The sequence below is a fragment of the Aptenodytes patagonicus genome, chromosome Z (assembly GCF_965638725.1).
Source record: "Aptenodytes patagonicus chromosome Z, bAptPat1.pri.cur, whole genome shotgun sequence".
NCBI classification, from domain to species: Eukaryota; Metazoa; Chordata; class Aves; order Sphenisciformes; family Spheniscidae; genus Aptenodytes; species Aptenodytes patagonicus.
The window spans coordinates 39,901,573-39,920,106 of NC_134982.1; the positions used below are offsets into that span (position 1 = coordinate 39,901,573).

The 18,534-nt window shown below is 37.7% G+C and overlaps 1 protein-coding gene across 2 annotated transcripts in view; it reads right to left on the reverse strand.

The window, feature by feature from the left end:
- PCSK5 (proprotein convertase subtilisin/kexin type 5) overlaps nt 1-18,534 on the reverse strand; it is a 267,689-nt gene that overhangs the window by 119,324 nt on the left and 129,831 nt on the right. For both annotated transcript variants that reach the window (XM_076361658.1, XM_076361659.1), the window contains exons 9-10: nt 15,216-15,316; nt 2,361-2,464 (exon numbers count right to left, since the gene is read on the reverse strand). In XM_076361658.1, the coding sequence (XP_076217773.1) occupies nt 2,361-2,464; nt 15,216-15,316 (205 nt within the window). The remainder of the gene's footprint in view (nt 1-2,360; nt 2,465-15,215; nt 15,317-18,534) is intronic.

Sequence of the window (18,534 nt, forward strand, 5' to 3'; positions counted from 1 at the left end):
CAGAGGTTTAGAGAGAGCTGCATTTTTATTGGAACCACTTGCTAAGCCTAAGTTGCCAAAATAATTTAGTTAAAACTAGTGCTTTTATTTGGGTTAAGGTTGATTCCTGAGCTCCACAGAGGTCGAGGCACTTAGTTTGTCTTCCTCTTTTTTCAATTCCATCATGGAGTCTACAGCAGAGCTCTGCCAGCTCAAGTTGTATTTCCCGAATCCCAGTCCCCCAGTTGAGCTTATCTGTGTTTGTGATTTTGCACAAATGGAGGAGAAACCTTTTTTCAGCCCTTTTCCTCCCTATTTATCTACTACAATACAAAGAAAAATGTGTGGCTCCAAGGATTCAGAATAAGCAGGCTCCAGTAGTGCAACAGTGCAAGTCCTGCTGCCAATGCTGCTACTGCTGGTGTGTTAGTGTGATCTCTCCTTTGATAATGAGTGACAGCTGCTGTGAAATGCCTCACAGGGTGTTTGCCTTTCTCGGGCAACAAGTGGAAAAACTTAAAAATATAGAATTTTGGAAGTGAGTTATGGAAAAAAAAATGCTCTACTTTATGCTACTTGAAAAGCATTGTTTGAATTTCAGATAGCTCCAACAAAATGATAATCCAGCCACAATCTCCTGCCAAAACTTTTTAAATCCTGGGAAATGTTTCACAATAACAAATACTGTAATGTTATTGCAATTAAGGAAGTATCTATTTCTCACTATGTATGTGTTTTTGCATGTGGGCATGTGCTTGTAAATGGGACAAAACCAGGCTCTTGAACTTTCATGTGATGAGGGGGTTCGAGTCAAATACCCATTTCTAAATTTATCCTCTGTAGTTAGAGCCTGGTTTGGATCCAAAAATGAAAGTTTTTTTTCGTTTGATTTCTATTCCATTGCAGCAGAAATGTCATAGGTCAGAATGATATATTAAAGATGCTCTATGGTAGCAGTGCCTTGATCTGAAATAGACTAAAGCTAGGCTTCAGTTTTAAAGTGAAACCAGGGTAAAGATTTGATGGTTCTTGTATATTACATTATTCTCTCAGGAGATCCTAGCACAAAACAGTTCAAATCTCGTCTGAAAAGAAGTACTGCAGTCTTGGGTGGAATTCTCATGAAAACAGAACCAGAAATAAGCAATTCTGGGTTCTTTTTTTTTAGATGCAATCAAAACTGAAAGCAGTAAGAATTTAGTGAATGGGAATCAGAAGCCAATCTGTGTTGAAATACAATGTTGTATGGATTCAAGGTCCAGTTTCAACCCATCCTGAAAATACGTATCTCATTTAATGGCACAAATCATAGAATCATAAAATCATAGAATAGTTTGGGTTGGAAGGGACCTCTAAAGGTCATCTAGTCCAACCCCCCCTGCCGTGGGCAGGGACATCTTCAACTAGACCAGGTTGCTCAGAGCCCCGTCCAACCTCACCTTGAATGTTTCCAGGGATGGGGCATCCACCACCTCTCTGGGCAACCTGTTCCAGTTACCCTCAGCGTAAAAAATTTCTTCCTTATATCTAGTCTAAATCTACCCCCCCTTTAGTTTAAAGCCATTCCCCCTTGTCCTGTCGCAACAGGCCCTGCTAAAAAGTTTGCTGCCATCTTTTTTATAAGCCCCCTTTAAGTACTGACAGGCTGCAATAAGGTCTCCCCGAAGCCTTCTCTTCTCTAGGCTGAACAACCCCAACTCTCTCAGCCTTTCTTCATAGGAGAGGTGTTCCATCCCCCTGATCATTTTCATTTACCTCTGCTTGCATTACAAAAGAGAAAAAAAGATAAAAAATGTAGCTTTAATACAAAATTACAAGACTGTACAAAATTTTAGAAACCTACATGACAGCTGATAATAGTATGATTTCTGTCTCATTAAAACTCATGATAGCTCAAGATTTGATTTTATCCTAGATCTGACAGAAATCTTAAATATAAATAATGTAGGGTGAATCATATAAAACAGAAATTTGAAAATACTGTTTTGTCATTTTGAATCAAAATTGTCAACAATTCTGAATGAAAACATGGTTTGAATCGAGAAACTGCTGTACCTTCAACTGTAGACTATTTTATCAGAATACTAGCTATACAAGGAAAAATTAAAAAACACCAATTTACTTAGTTTTCTGCCAGCAGTGCATAAAATAGGACTGAAAGGGAAGATCTGGCCAATGCATTTTGTAGCTGTTATTTTTGGGTTTAGTCATTCTATGAGGTTCTCCTTATAAAAGAGAAGATAGGCCCCTTCAGTTTGAGCCTGAAAGGCCTCAAAACTATGTACAACATAGGGTCAAACAAACTACTTGAGATTATTTCTTCTTCAAAAATATCAAATAAGATGTTGCCTCTGATGGCAGAGAAGAAAGGAAGCTCTCACCCTTATAACCAGCCGCATTGGTTTTCCAGTCGTTAGCATTCAGATGTCCTGCACGTGAAGTCCTGACAATAATATGCTGTATATCTCTCCAGGTCAGAAATGGACTATGAAAAAGGGGAAAGACAAAAGTCACAGATCAGACATATTTTACCAGAATGTAGGGATACAAGGTCATATAAGCTAAAAAATACCCAAAGCAATCCTTATTTCTCTTCTCTGCTTTCCTTTGCTCCATTCAAAAGAATGTATCCTAATTTTACAGAATTACTACATGAAATTATTTATACAGCTGGGAGGTTTGCATTAAGCAGACTATAATGATATATGCTAATATTATGTTATATAAAACTTAAGGTAAGATGAAGGAGTACATTTCACACAGAGGTAATTTGTATGACCACCAGCTACTGTATGTTATCTACCTTGATGAGTGCAAAGGAAAAAAAAGCAAAATGTTGGCTTGCTGAAAAGCTCTACTAAATCTTACTAACTGCATGTTCAAGCTGGCAATTCCTTTAGACTTTCAGCTCCTATTGAAGCTATTTCAAGTGCCCCTGTTGTTATTCATTTGTCTACTACCCCTGGTCTTGGAATTCACTGAGGGTCTATGTGTATTCTTCAATAAGACCAAGCAGCCAGCATGAATCTGAATAGTTACAGAGCAAGTGCCTGCTTGCACAGATGTGTATTCCTTTAAGGGATTCCTCATAACCTGTCCACAAGGAAGGTGAAAGTAGATGCCATTTGCATCCTCACTATGACATTAATACCCATTTATCTTGTAGGACTAGAGCAAATCTTTAGGGAGTATAGTTTTCCTGTTTCTCTTAGATCCACCCCAAGGAGAATTTCTTCTCTTAGAAGATGATCTAAAGGTGCATGGCCATCATTGGGGTATTTTTTCTTTCTCCTTCCAATTTCTCAGTTTTTCCATTATCTGTAAGAAGATGAATAGTATTCCATTTAAAAATGCAGTTTAGTAGAGGGAATGATAAACTGAGCCACTAAATAATGAAGAGGAAAAAAGTATTGCAGTGCAGAACACCAGTCACTCAGTATCATTCTCAAAGTATCATTATCTGTCCCTATTTCACTCACTGGCACAACTCCACTCAGTTGTAATGATGAAGGTAGACCAGAATGAAGTTTATTAGACCCAGCATCGGCTGTCTACACTGTCCAGGGCTAGGCAGTCATTGAAAACCTGGGAAACCATGGTTCAGTTCCTTAACACATGCTCTTGTGTTTCTCAGACCATGAAGTCACTTGGGCCGGCAGACAAGTGACTTAATCTTGGCACTTATATTTAAGGCATGATACTTGGGCTCTGCTTCCACTTGCAGGTAGAAACTACACCAAGGCAACAGCCATAAGAGTGTGGGGAAGACCAACCCATGGGTGACTTTGAGTGTGTCACTTTCTGGGGTGAGCGGGACATTGCATCACACAGAGCGACTCTACACTCTTAAACCGACACATAGTCGAGTTACTAGAAATGTCAATGAGAAATTTCTTTGGGAAGCAGACACGGGATAATGACAAACATGCAAAAATATCTTGTTCTTCTCTAAGTCCCCCTTGACAGTGGAAGACAGAAAAATCTACTCATCTCTCTGTTTGATGTACACAAATGAATGTTGTGTGGAATGGCATCCTGCACACATTGTTTCACAACTTCCAGAACTTGTTTTGTCAAAAGAATATATTTTTGGAAATACTTGAGTAATCAGTGCTTTATGGTGCTTAAATATGGAAGTAGAATCCTGCTTATCCTGTGAGCTGAAATCAAGCTATTAGGAAGCAATCAGTGAATACATGTGATAATCTATTAAAAAATAAGCATTTTCTTTTTCATTCAAGATGCATCAATTTAGGTTTTCAGGTGACAAATTTCAGCTTCCACAAGCTGCAGCTTGAGGAGAAGGCAGTAGGGACGCAGAAGTTATTGCAAACCTGCAGTCAACTTGTTTATAGAAAAACTTGCTCCTAGCCTATCCTCTGTGCGCATTATTCATGGGTATTAACCAATGGAAGTTCACCTGTGTTGGTGGAATTACTGAAAATGAAAACCAATTTCAGAAGCATGGTCCATAATTCCATACAGGAGAGAAAAACTTGGGACATATAGGACATTCACTCACATATAACTGATTTTTACACATTTTACTTTCAAAAAGCCTTATAATCCATATGCTTGAAAAGAAGTAGGAGTTGCCTAAAAATGTCAGACTTCTTTTATGTAACAAGACTGTAAGGAATAATGCAGACAGGGACCAAACCATTTAACTGTACATATTTTTCTCATTCCCTTTGCAGTAATATGATTTTAATTCTGAGTGTATCTTTTCCATTACAGAACATTTCCAGTAGGTGTGTGGACCATGGGTATGTTGGTGTAACGTAGCACCTTTCTACCTACAGCTGGGACACCACAGGAATTGGCATGTATTCTTCTAGAGTCAACACAGAAAGTCCTGTCTATGGTCGCCGTTGAAACAGGAAGAGGGAATTGAATAATCTGAAGAAGATGTTTTTTAAGTGAATCTCTTATTAATTGTAGACAGAATTTTTTGTAATTTCTTCCAAGCTGTATCAATTCATGGCCATTTAATTTCTCTCTGTTTTCATCTACAAGATAAAAGGTTATTCCCATGTTTAAATTGTTCTGTTATTTTTAAGGAGAGCTGATGACTTCTGTCCCTGTGCATTTATTAAAGCATTACTATGCCCATAGATACATTTTTTTCTTAAAGTGGAATTTCTCACACTAGACAGTTGGACTAGAATGACAGTAATTGTTTATTCAGCTGAGCTGGTAAAAATGACTGAAAAACAAAAAGAAAAAAAATTTCATGGAATGTAAGGAGCATTAAAGGTTTGTAAGATAGGGTATGCTTGGACAGTCGTGTAACATGCTTCTAGAAAAAAAATCAATATAATTTTATAGCAACTCAGGAATTTCACTGGGAGCCTGTGTAAAGTCTTAGAAAAACATGTTTCAGGCCTTCAGGAAGACCTCCAGGAATCCCAAGAGCTGCATTCTTTATAATATGGAATCTAAACAACCTGTTATTCTATAAAGCAACCTGTCCATGCTACTGGTGAAAAATAAGGCACTAAAATACTCCTCTCAATTTCTATAGGAGAGATTCAAAATAGGGCACACTCAACTGATTATTTAAAGAGGAATGACGGATCTAATTGTGGATCTAACTATGCCTAGATAAAGGATCTAAAGATATAGTAGTCTTCATTGGATAATACTAAGCTCTCATAAATTGGACTTAGTCTCTCAGTCAGCAAATGAGATTATGTCTCAGAATCATGGTTTACTTCTAAAAACAATAATCATGGCAGATCTTGAAAACTGAGCCATTCACTGTTGTATCTGTCATCTGTATCTAATCACAAAAAAGAAATGTAAGAATTTCTGGGGCAGAAAACCTTGATCAAAGGTCTGATTTCCAGGACGTGACATGGTATATAGTTAAATCAATCTGCCTCTTATGCAACATCCAAATCTGCTTGCTTACTGTAAAATTCGTAAGATTTTTATGTTTTCTTCTCAAGGAATGGAAGTTTGGGCATATTTATATCTAAGAGATTTAACAGCATAAGAACAATATTCAAACCAATTTCCATAGCCTACTATAGGACCTTCAGTATACTAAGAATTGAGCTATTGCCAGATTGAAATTTTCTCTCTAGACACCTCATTTGAAACAAAATAGGTCTGCAATTGTTTCCCCATAAATTTTTTCAGAAACTTTAACAAAAAAAGAATAAAAAAGAAAGAAACTGGAATGATGTCAAAATAGCAGTTCATTTGGAGAAAGAAGAGTTTGTTTTTTTTTTTTTTTTAAACAAGATAGTCTAGGAGCCAATTTTAAAGCATCTGGAAAAATCACAGAATTGGTCAAATATTTGTGAAACATGTCAAAATTAGATCCTAAGTGAGTAAACAGTTGTTTGCTAGCCATGTGGGCCCCAGATCCAGACAAGATGTCACTGATGTTAATTGATTTACCACTTGATTAATCTCAGAAGAATTAATGGCTAAACATCTTGAAATGAACAAATGCATTAACAAGAACAGTACTAACTCTGCTTGATAATGGATTGATTTAAAAAAATAGGCAATTTCCTTCCAGAAAATTGTTTTTCAATGTCTCATCTGAAATTGCCTTGGGATTACACATACCAGACAATACTCAAAATCAAACCAGAATAAGCAGAAGTGAGAACAATTACATACAAAAATGCTTGTACAGCAGCCAAAAAATAATGAATGTTGTGTCCTTAACCAATAGTTATACTCTAAGGTACAGCCCTCTTCTTTCAGACTTCTCAAAATGTTTATGAAACAAGGTAAATGAGAAAAAATGAAATAGGACAAATATATTAAATTATATTACAGTAATATTCATTTGAGATTTAACTGTATCCTTAAACAGGCTGCCTAGAAATAGTAGATCACCATTTTTGGCCAAATCTGATTTCTTCATTCCACAAGTAGTGTCCCTAGTGACAATTGGGCTAATCCTGGAAATAGTAAAGAATTCAGGCTCTATCCTTTTGCATAATGATACTGTGCCAAAAATAACTGTTCAGAATAAATAATTGGTACAAGAGAGACAATTAGCAAAAATATCACTCAATGCAATAAACAAATAGGGTAAAACTTTGGTTTGTTTTTTTTTTAGCAAAATAATATGGTTAGCAACTTGAATAATGATTGCTACATTATCTTCATAACCAGCAATTTGAATGTGACAAAGGTGGCCTATCTGAAAAAAATATTTCTTGCCAAAATAGCAGAGTCTGATGGGAATTGCTGGAAGAATACAATAAACTTTTCTCCAAAGAATCAAGGAAATACAGAGTATCACAGTGTGGATTAAGAAGAGGATCACCATTTGATTTGGAAGTATCAAATAACCTTCTTTGGAAATCTTGGCTATGAGAAAACACACATGGGTAATTATTGCTATAAAAAGGAGTCTCTGTGCCCTAGACATCTTGTAGAGCAGTAGTAAGTCATTTTCATCACTAATTTCTGCATAATGCCACCCTTAAAGGCTTTATGATAAATTTATAAACAAAACATAAGAAATAGTTGCCGGGCTTATTCACACATTCCTATCACTTAAAAATCAACCGAATTGTCCCATTAGATCTACAACCCTACTACCTGTCCTAATGACTCTAATATATAGCCTCATGGACAGGAATATTAGCTATGTTAATGGGAGACATTCTTCTTTCGCAGGTCACATAAAGAGTTAGTGTGAAGATGCCTGTTGCAGCACAGAATTTTAAGCGGGATGAGACATGAAGACAGCCTCTAATTGTTGTGCTTATCCTGTGCTTAGGTGTCTGAATGGTCTACAACATAACCATATCATTCCTGAAAATAAAAAGATACAAAAATGGACCCCAGTGTTCAACAATCCAGTCATGCATACACATGGACATACAAAATACATGTTTTTGACATGTCTGACACCCTTATAGATTCTACTTGTCATATATGCTGCAAATAATCCTGTTAACTTCCTGCTAGAAAAGTAAAGAATATTATGTGTTTGCTGATCAGCATGTAGCTCTTTCCCTGTAAACGTAACTTAAGTTTCTGCTCCAGTGGTCTTTTCATTTTCTGACCTGGTAAACCACTGTTCATTCAACTAGTATATCAAACAAAACCATTTGGTTACTTCAGAGTTAGCTCTCAGTTTCTTCTTTGCTCACACTTCTTTTCTGGGTTCCAGATTGCTTGTCAGAAATTTGCCATTCCTCCTGCTAATTTCTGATCTGCATTCAATTTTACCCAATGATATCCCTTTGAAAGAAACCCAAGCCTGGCTAAAGATGACAATCCCTTAAAAAAATTAATGGCAATTGAAAATATTGTAAGTCAAAGGTCAGTTATTAGTAGTGTTAATGGCATATGCAATAGACCTCTGTCTAAAGAGACATGCAATTAATGAAATTTTGGGAAAATATTTTTCTAGGATCAAAATTGCTGTCAGTAGCCTTTTACACTAATTGTCATATTCCTCCTCTTTTTCCACTAATAGCTTAATTTGGGTATTGGACAAAGAAGAGCAGTGATATACATCTGAAAACAAATTCCTGACTAAAACTCATTAAGAACACATAATTTAAACCAGTTATATTCTGAAGTGTCCTGATGTTTGCCAAGTTTCACTGTGGAAAGACACTGGATCTGTCCATTTCAACAGTCACTAGGTAACTTCAGTACATCACTCATATTTTAAACATATTAAACATCTCAAGCTCATGAATTCTACAATATCAGAATTTTCCATTCAAAGCTATAGCTTTTTGAACATCTTTTTAAGGTAATAGCGTTTGCCCGTACAATATCATCTTTATCAGTTTATGTCTGGCTCTACTTTATGTCTCCATAGTTTCTGCCATGCATCCTAGTCTTTTCATGAGTCAGTGTCTGAAGGCTTTTGCATTGGCTACAACCATCTTTTGGATTATCTTTGTATAGGTTTTTAGGATAGAATACAGACAAGTTGTGATATGACATGACAAATATATTCATTTAGATGAACAGCAGGATAAGCAGCCATACATTCACCAGCAATGGTGTTCTGGTGTATCTGTGTCAAATCTGCAGTGCACACGGTGGCAGATTCCAGAGCCTAGAGAGTATCATGGTTTTCCCAGAGGTAGGAAATCCTAAGTGCCAAAAAGAAAACAATCGATGGCCCAACTGCAGGTTGATAATGATTTTCTGAGGAGAAATCCCTTGAGAGAGAGGTACCTGAATCACATCCCTTATTGTGCCTTCTCCAGAAGAATGAAATGGGACCACCCAAAAGACAGGGTGCATAGTCTGCTGAGGGACAACAGCATGGAAGCAACAGCAACAAAAACCTTAAGTCAGTTGCCAGTTTTAGAACCAGCTGTGACTGTGCATGTGGGGAAGCCTTACTTTATCTTAGGTTAATGCAGGCAGTTATGATTATTATGGTACCCAGGCCTTTGACCTATCTTCCAAGTCCAATGATACTGATCACTTTTCATATAGTCGAGCTACGACACTGTGGTGCAAGGAATCTCAAAAGAAAGACTGCAGTGCAGGGATACTGCAATACAGTGAACCTGCTCCTCTTCCACCTTCCTCGTTTTCCTCTCGCTGCAAGAACACAGACAGGGAAAAGCATATGGGCTCCCTGCTCTCAGGCTGAACAGCCAGCAGCAGCCCTAACAGCAACTTCAGAGACAACCTTAAGCAGCCTTTAAAAGCTGAGGCTGGGGAACACTTTGAGAACCAAGAAACTACAGGGCATAGAGCTGCCAAACTCTTAAAACTCTCAGCTGAGCACATGCCAACTGAGATTTTTGAAAAGCTTGTGAAAATAAAAGGCATTGCCCTGGCACTAGAACAATGGCTATCCACTTGTTCTATTTCTAGCTGTTGCTCCAAAGTGCAGACACAGTAAAACTCAATGAAAAAGTTAAAAATGATCACAGTCAAACTTTTTTTTTTTAACCTAGACTCAGTTTAAGAAATGTCTGGATGGAATTTTCTTAAAACCTTTTTAAAGCAAGTTACGTGGAAAATTTCAGACCAAACGATTATTCTTTGGCAAGGTTACATGTAACTGAAAACAGGACCTTAAAATGGGAAACACTGGGCAACCTGAATGCAGGAAAGTACTTCCAAGTCAATCTCAATATAATAACTGAAATTGCATAAGTGGCGCAGGTGGTTAAAGCTCAAGAGAAACACAGGTTCTAAATTAAGCATTTATTTATGTTTACATTTTTCAAATACTTCACCATTGTTTTAAATAAATATTTCAGCAATATTTTAAAACTACTCCAAAAATGCAAAGATTCACAAAAAGATTTCTAACTCACACACTCTAGTGTTCTCTTTTATAATAGGCAGTCAATCAATGGAGCAAAGACTTAGCTAAAACTGATGGACTTCAATGATAACCTCTCCTTCTCTTACCCTGGCAGCCTACATACAGAGGTCACTTGACAGCACTTCCACAGTTTGCCTCAACCGTCTCATCACCTCTGACTCTATTTATGAACGAGCAAATTCCTCATAACTTTGACAATACAGAAGTATGTTCTCTGTATCCAAAACTGCCCCTTCCCAGACAGTGTACTGCTTTTCTCCTTTCTGTAAGAAAATCAATCAATACGGGAAGTATTGCAAGTATCTGATCAGTTTTCAGAAATCCAAAGTATCTTCCTCTGACACTCTTGACCCCTTGCAATGTGAACTGCATTTTCCTTTCATCTCAGTGATTACACTCAGTTATACTACCTTTTAGAAGAATACGGTGCATTGTCACTTTTCTAAACGGAATGTTCGTATCAGAATTCACTGAAATTCTTAATGTCTTCCCAGCACTACCTTGTTCTAGCCTTGGTTTCATGTAACCAAAGACAAATGAAGTATACAGCTCATGTGAAGAGAATCATGGAAGAAAACAGACTCTCTCCAAAGTGATACCACTGAGTATACCACACAGTATAAACATAGCAGATTAATACTTCCATTTCAGGCGCTACTTCTTACTCATGTAACTGCAGTTTATATACCATGGGTCGGAAAACATGCATTGGCTTATAGAGAGTGGAGCATGCAGTTCACTTGGGGATGTATAATGTATTCTTCCATCCGCAACATAATATTTTCTTTAAATTTGGCTTCTCCAAAGGAAGATGGCACAATGCCCACTGGAACAAATGTGGGCATACTGTCTCTCCTGACTCTGATTCACTCAAATCCCAAATGCAAACCTGTCATCAATGAGAAAGGGTATTTCTGATATCAACAGTAGATGGTACTATACGATGCAAATAGTTTATTTTTAGTAAGAAGATTGCTGCCTCTGTTCACTAAATCGATTATACTTTATACCCATAATTGCTGGTTGACAATTAGCAAAATTCAACATTATGTAATGACTAAGAAGTGCAATACACAAGCAAGCATTTATTCATAGAGCCTGAAGAAGATACTAGATACACTGGGAACCACCAGATAAAACAAGTAACTACTTGAATACCATAAGAAAACCACAGAATATGAAGATTAAGAGACGTCTTTCTTTATGTGACAGTTGTTGCATATCTACATTTCTGCATTACGCTGTTGGGGATTCCAAACAAGCAGTCTGAAACTCAGTTACACTTCTTTGGTTCCTGCAGGAGAACGTCCACTTGATAATCAAATACTGGACTGAAAATGCAATTCATAAAAAAGATGCGTTTACATTGTTTCAAATAGGGGTAGTAAGCAGACCACCATCCCAAAAAATTTTGTTGCCAGGACTTCAGGAGCAGACACCAGTTGGAAAAACCAACTAAGTGGAGGGTTCAAATCAGTAGGCAGGTAAGAGGTCCTCCATCAGCTATTTGCCAATCCTACCATATGGGGCTTATCAAAGAAAGAAAGTGGCAGGTTGGAGTGGAAATCTGCCTTGCTCATTTTGCATTGGTTTAATGTACCTTTGCATGTGAGTTGAAGCAACCTCTTGGCTGTTCTAACTCATATCCAGGCCAGACTAGTGCTCTGTCTCCCAGGAACAGAACTTGGCTACTGGTGAAAACTGACCTTGTAGGCTCCAAACCCTTCCACAGTATAATTTGTTGTGTTTCCCAGCACAAAGTGGAATGAAAGTATACATTATTACAGACATATTCAAGAAGTGTTCAGGACTAAGTGCTCCAGTTTTTAAGCAGCTTGCTGTATGAAGACCATAATTAACCTTGCAAAACCGCTTTCCAACCAGTCTTTTTAAAAAATCTCATATAAACACTAGTGCTATTAGCAGAGGCACTAATATGGAATCTAAGGAAGAATCTATGTAAATGCAAACTCTGCTTGAATGCAAACTAGTTCCAATAAGCCCCTGTGCTAAGCCACAATATCATGTGTCCTTTACATGCCATATATCTTAAAAGTATTCGAGAAAATACTTAAGATGTCTTCAAAACTTCTTTTTGCATACTTTAATTCCTAGCATTTATTTAGGATCGCCTAAATTGGCAGGTATCACACGTGAAAAATACAACCTGAATTTTCAAATCAGATATATAAATAAGAATTACCACTCAGAAACTGCTTAAAATAATCTCAATAGATTTCATACAAACAAATCCCAGACATTAAACTTGAATATATTATGATATGATCTCCTTGTAATATTAAAGGCCTTACTTCAAAATCTATAACTGCACAAGACCAAAGGTTTCTCCATCCCTAGGACCGGATTAATTTATGGGAAAAAACAGCATGGGAAACCTGGAAATATTTCTCTCCCTAGTTTCCTTTTTTTTATTTTCTTTTTTTTCATTAATTTCTTGATGGTGGCTGTGTTCAGAAAATTGGTTGTAAGTACACATAGGAGAGAAAAGTTACTGAATAGAATACAAATGAGGAAAACCACATTTATAACATTATTAATCATAGAATCATAGAATCATTGAGGTTGGAAAAGACCTCTAAGATCATCGAGTCCAACCGTCGACCCAACACCACCATGCCCACTAAACCATGTCCCTAAGCGCCTCATCTACACGTCTTTTAAAAATACCTCCAGGGATGGGGACTCCACCACTTCCCTGGGCAGCCTGTTCCAATGTTTCACCACTCTTTCAGTAAAGAAATTTTTCCTTACATCCAATCTAAACCTCCCCTGGCGCAACTTGAGGCCATTTCCTCTCGTCCTATCACTTGTTACTTCGGAGAAAAGACCAACACCCACCTCGCTACAACCTCCTTTCAGGTACTTGTAGAGAGCGATGAGGTCTCCCCTCAGCCTCCTTTTCTCCAGGCTAAACAGCCCCAGTTCCCTCAGCCGCTCCTCATAAGACTTGTTCTCCAGACCCCTCACCAGCCTCGTTGCCCTTCTCTGGACACGCTCCAGCACCTCAATGTCCTTCTTGTAGTGAGGGGCCCAAAACTGAACACAGTATTCGAGGTGGGGCCTCACCAGTGCCGAGTACAGGGGCACGATCACTTCCCTACTCCTGCTGGCCACACTATTTCTGATACATTATATTAATATAAATCCTTTGGATCTATTCAAATACACAGGCTAAGATTTGGAAATAAGTAAGTAAGCACCCTCCATATACTGAAACTGAATAGAATCTGAAAGGAGGCAAAATCAATACATTTTCACCCTGAATCTCTTGTTAGCACTGTGCAACGGAGTACGACAAATACAAAAAAGTTGCTAGGATCTTTAGTCACTGGCATATTTTGTCTCCATCTCCACATGCGGAGCTTTAATATAGTCTTGTCTTTGTTCCTATCATAGCAACTATTAATTTGGAAAAAAAATACTAGTCCATAGGCAGTAACATGGATTTCCCATTGATATAGTCACCAAAGTTCACAGAGAAAAAAGGTTGTGTAAAGTGTAAGCTTCTCAGTGTGTTTTAAGATGTCACAATTAGCAATAGCTTGGTTGTAGGTATTGTGTGCTATAACACTTTGAAACTTGCAATTACAACAATCATTTGTTAGAAAATGCACACAAAATATCATATAAAATAAAAACCATAAATTACAAGCAACCTCTGTTCATTAAGAAATAATTAGAAAAACTTTCAGCAGAATGAAATTTACGCACATGCAATTTTATCTGCATGTGCAGATTGTTTAGAATGAATTTAAGGATTTTTAAGACTGAGATTAAGAAGAGATTAAACAGATTTTTTTTTTAAATAATAGCATTATATTAACCTTTCAAAATACCTTTGTTTCTAATGACTGCATTAAGAAAATCTAATTATAGAAGTGCTGCACTAAAGATTATGTCAGCTCTTCAATTACTAACTCTTATTCTCATGACTATAACTCAACAGCAAATAAGCAATCTGTGTTGAATATTGGCCCATGGTTTCTTCAAAAAATCATTAAAGATGGAAGCATAATTCTGCTGCTATGAATTACATACAGTTTGAAATGACTATTGTGTGACAATTACTTCCTTCAAAGGAGCTGCCTGCCCCCAGAGGAAACTGGTTTTCTTCAGAATTTAATAGAATCAATCTCCTAGCACTTAGAAACATCTGATTTCAAGCAGGATTTGGGGTAGAGCATTCCACCTTAGACCTGCTAATATTATCCAACACAGCACTAAGTAATGCAAAAGGTTTTGAAATACAGATTTACCTGATAAATCTCCACTGCTCCATAAAACACATTAAAGATATATATTAGACACAAATAGCAAAACCCTGCAGTTGAGAAAATGCTTGTAAGATGGAAACTTTTCTGAGCTAAAGGTAAAAGGACTATGGAGCTACACTATCCATGTTTCTTACAGCTGAGGCACTTATCCCATTAGAAAAAACAGATTTGCGTCAGCATGCAGAAGTTGAGAATTTTTATTTTTCATACTATATTAATCTCTGTTCATGGTAGCCTAACACCATCCCAAAACTTTCTTCAATGTTCAAGAACAGACACCACTAAAAGAAGCCTGATGAATGCAATAGGCGACCTACAGTAGCCTGCAGAGTACAGCAGATCTGGGCAGTACTGTCAGGGTACTGTAAGACATTGTGAGGATCCTATACATCATTTAGTGGAAACTACCTGTGCTCAACACTGTTTCAAGTTATTTCAACACTAAGTACTCTGCTGTCATTTCCATGGTGTCAGCTTTCTTGCATGTGAAATAAGCACGTGGATCTTTCCTGCCCTTGGAAGGGTACTGTGAATTACTACAACAAAGTTTCCAAAGCACTTTGAGATCCCTGGATAAAGGTGCTGGATCAGTGAGAAAGATCTTTTCGTATGCTTAATTTTTTTTTTTCGGAGTATAACTCAGATCTTACTTTGCTTCCAGTGCCAGTGCAATGATGCCTGCAGCCATAGGTGCAGAGGCTGAGGTTCCAGTATGGCTGTCTGTGCAACGCTGCCTCAGGTCTGTGGTGATCTGGAAGAAATTGAATGTGTGAAATTTAGAACACAACTTCAGAAATCAGAACAGGTTTCATTTGCTTGAATGAGTTGCAGGTACGTGGAGGTATTTCCTTCTTTCACTGCAAGGAAAGGCAAAAAAAAAGGTGTCTGAATACATGATGTTACATGTTCTGAGCTTGAAGTCACTTGTGAACTTGGAGAAGTGTTCTCTGTATCGCACTGAAAACATAAGTTAATCTCCATTTTTTTCATGGCATGATCAACAAAAAGACTTGTAAATTAGAAAAATGTACAGAGGGTTTTAAAACTGCACAGTTAGAACTCTGCCCTTCTATTTGCATTTACAGAGCACTTTCCATCCAAGAATCTCAAAGTGCTTTACAAACAGGAATGAACTAAATCTTACAGTGCTCCCTATATACAGACTGGTTATGCCCATTTTAGAGACTATAAAAGAGGTACGGAGGGGTAATTAGGTTGCCTGAAGTCAGACTGGAAGTATGTGGAAGAATAGAATACAGTTGGGCTCATGCCAAGTACCATGTTTAATCCTTCCTTCATGCCTTATGCAATAATTCACATGAAATTAAGCAATAATTCATTGGAAAATCCTGATGTAATCACAAATTAGCCTAGACATCACAAGCCAATTAGTTATTTGCAGCTTTAAATTGTTATGTATTGCTTAATTATATGCTGCCACATATTTTTATATGTCATCTAAGTGGATGTATAAACTATAATGTGCAATACCAACTAGAGGCACAGCCTTCTACTTAGTGTTAGGATGTTTCTGTCTCATAATGAATTTTAGGCAGATTCTTTCTGTAAGACAGTAAATCACACACAAAAACGTGTTTATTCTAAATTCTGCTTCATTCAGGCAATGTTAATCTAAAGTGATTCTAATCTATGCTCTTCTTTCTGAAGCAGTGGTTCCTAGCAAGAGCAAGGCAGTACAGACAAAAGTCACTGCTACCTAACAGAAGCTCAAGCAAAACCCACGTGGACTTGAGAACAGATACTAGCAGACAGCAGTCCACAGCACAGAAACCTTCATGAAGGTGGCAGAGTGAATGACCTGTGATGCCAAACCTTATTCTTAGCATTTCAGCTGATCCCTGAGATTCAGTCACTAGTAGACATATCTGCCTGAGGGGCAGAGGAGAAGTTGCTTACACAGCTTCTTACCTAAGTATACAGAATTATTGTGTCTCCATTTAATCTAATTCACTAGTATCATACGTCATTTGCCACACGGATGTGCCCAAAGATGGCAGAAGGATTGAAAACTCACAAAAAAGCACAGGGCATGTAAAAATGCTTATCTAGTTTTGAAACTGGAAGATATGCAAGATATGATCTGAAAAAACAGCCACATCCCATCTGGGCAGAATACAAGCAATTGCATGTAGGAGGTATAGCTTCCAAAATGGAAGCTTCTAGAAGTTGAAAAAGATGGATTAAAGCATTTATAATGTCATAGCCTTACATTAGTGAACTTACCAAAGGCCAGATTCAAGAATAACGGAGTCTAGAAAGAACCCTTTGTTCCCTATTATTTAATGCACACCTTGTTAAACAATTTCTTTTATCTGTCATCAGCTAAAAGTTGAATCCCATAAATAAAATGTACATATAATTTCTTTATCTCTTTCCTTCCCTTCTATTGACTGTGCATTAATTTAGACAATGAAAATTAATAGTGTTGGAAAAACCTTCTTGCATACAAACTCCAAAAATGCCCTGACAATATTGAGATGAAACTGCAGCAGAAACAGCCCCAACACTATGCTGCCTATATGTGCAAACACAAGTAGTGATTTTGCAGGTGGGATTAACATGGCCAAGGACCACAGGATGACATGCACCCAAATAGAGACATACAAGATTCAGGTATCCCATCTGGAAAAACACTGGTCAGTGCTGTGGTGAGGAGTGGAAGGGAGGGCAGGAAAGAGAGGGGGCAGAAAAAGGGACTAATACATGCTTCTCTCTTTTGTAGCCAGGGACCTTGTCCCTTTCAAAAAAAGTGGTGCAGCAGGCGCTTTCCTCAGAGGACCAAAGGGTAACAAAGCCTACAGGAACTCAGGCAGGGAGAAGTACCCTCATAGCAGCTTTTCCTTAAGAGACAGCCTCTCTCAATGCAGTGAAAAGCACACTGCATTGTGCTATCTGTGTTTCTCATCCTCTGGAAGAACATGCTTTCATAGTGTTTTTATTGCCTTGTAGCTACAGATATCAAGCACAATAAACCATGGCACCTCTTTATTTGGCAACGTTGTCTCTCACGTTCTCAGTGGATGTTGTGGTAGCAGTTTGAACCACAAACGCTTATCTCTCTCTCTCACTCAGCAAATATTTCAGCAGAAAATGCGTAGGGAAAGCTTCCTAAATGGAAATCCCACTTCAAATATTTCAAAGGAAAATTACTGACAGGAGCCAAGATGTTTAGGTGTAAATTACCTCCAAGATCTGAGGCATGTTTTTCAGCACTATGGATTCACTGTCAGAGAAGTGTCGCGTCCACCCTGAGAAAAAAAGAGTACAGGACCACCAACAGGCGAGCAAGTTTCAAGACGAAAAATGGTGCCCCAAATTCCTGAACCACATGAGGGCAACATCATTAATCACAATAAAAGGACGTGGTATTTGACAGCACCATGAAGCTGTCATTAGTGTATATTAGCTGTCATTCTGATCAATAGGGTGGGGAGAAGGAGAAATTTTTGAATCTTTTGTTGAGTACAACATGTTTGTATGCTTCAAATACCTTTGTAACAACTGCTGATCTATGAAAATGCTGATCAGACTACCCAAGAGAAGTCCATGCAATATTTCTAGGGACATGAGTTATATCCACTTCTAAATCTTTTGACTCAAATAGATTTGACTGAAGACAGTGACAACAGTTCTGGTACTGGCCTAATTTAATCAACATGAAATTAGCAACCTAGGACACGCATCCTGATGAAAGGCAGACAAAAATGATACGAATCACCACAATGCACTGTAATACCTGCTGTATGCAGAAGTCCAACAGCTTTCGGAAAATGCACACATTTATTAAAGAAAAAACTCTAGACACATTGTAATAGTTTTACAGAAGCAACTTGCTCCGAAGAATTAAGGAGATGCCATTTCTGTACAGTCATTATTAAGGCTGCATCATCAATCTTTCCATAGTTTCACCGATTGGGAGGTTAATGACTAAGGTAAAAAATGGGATTT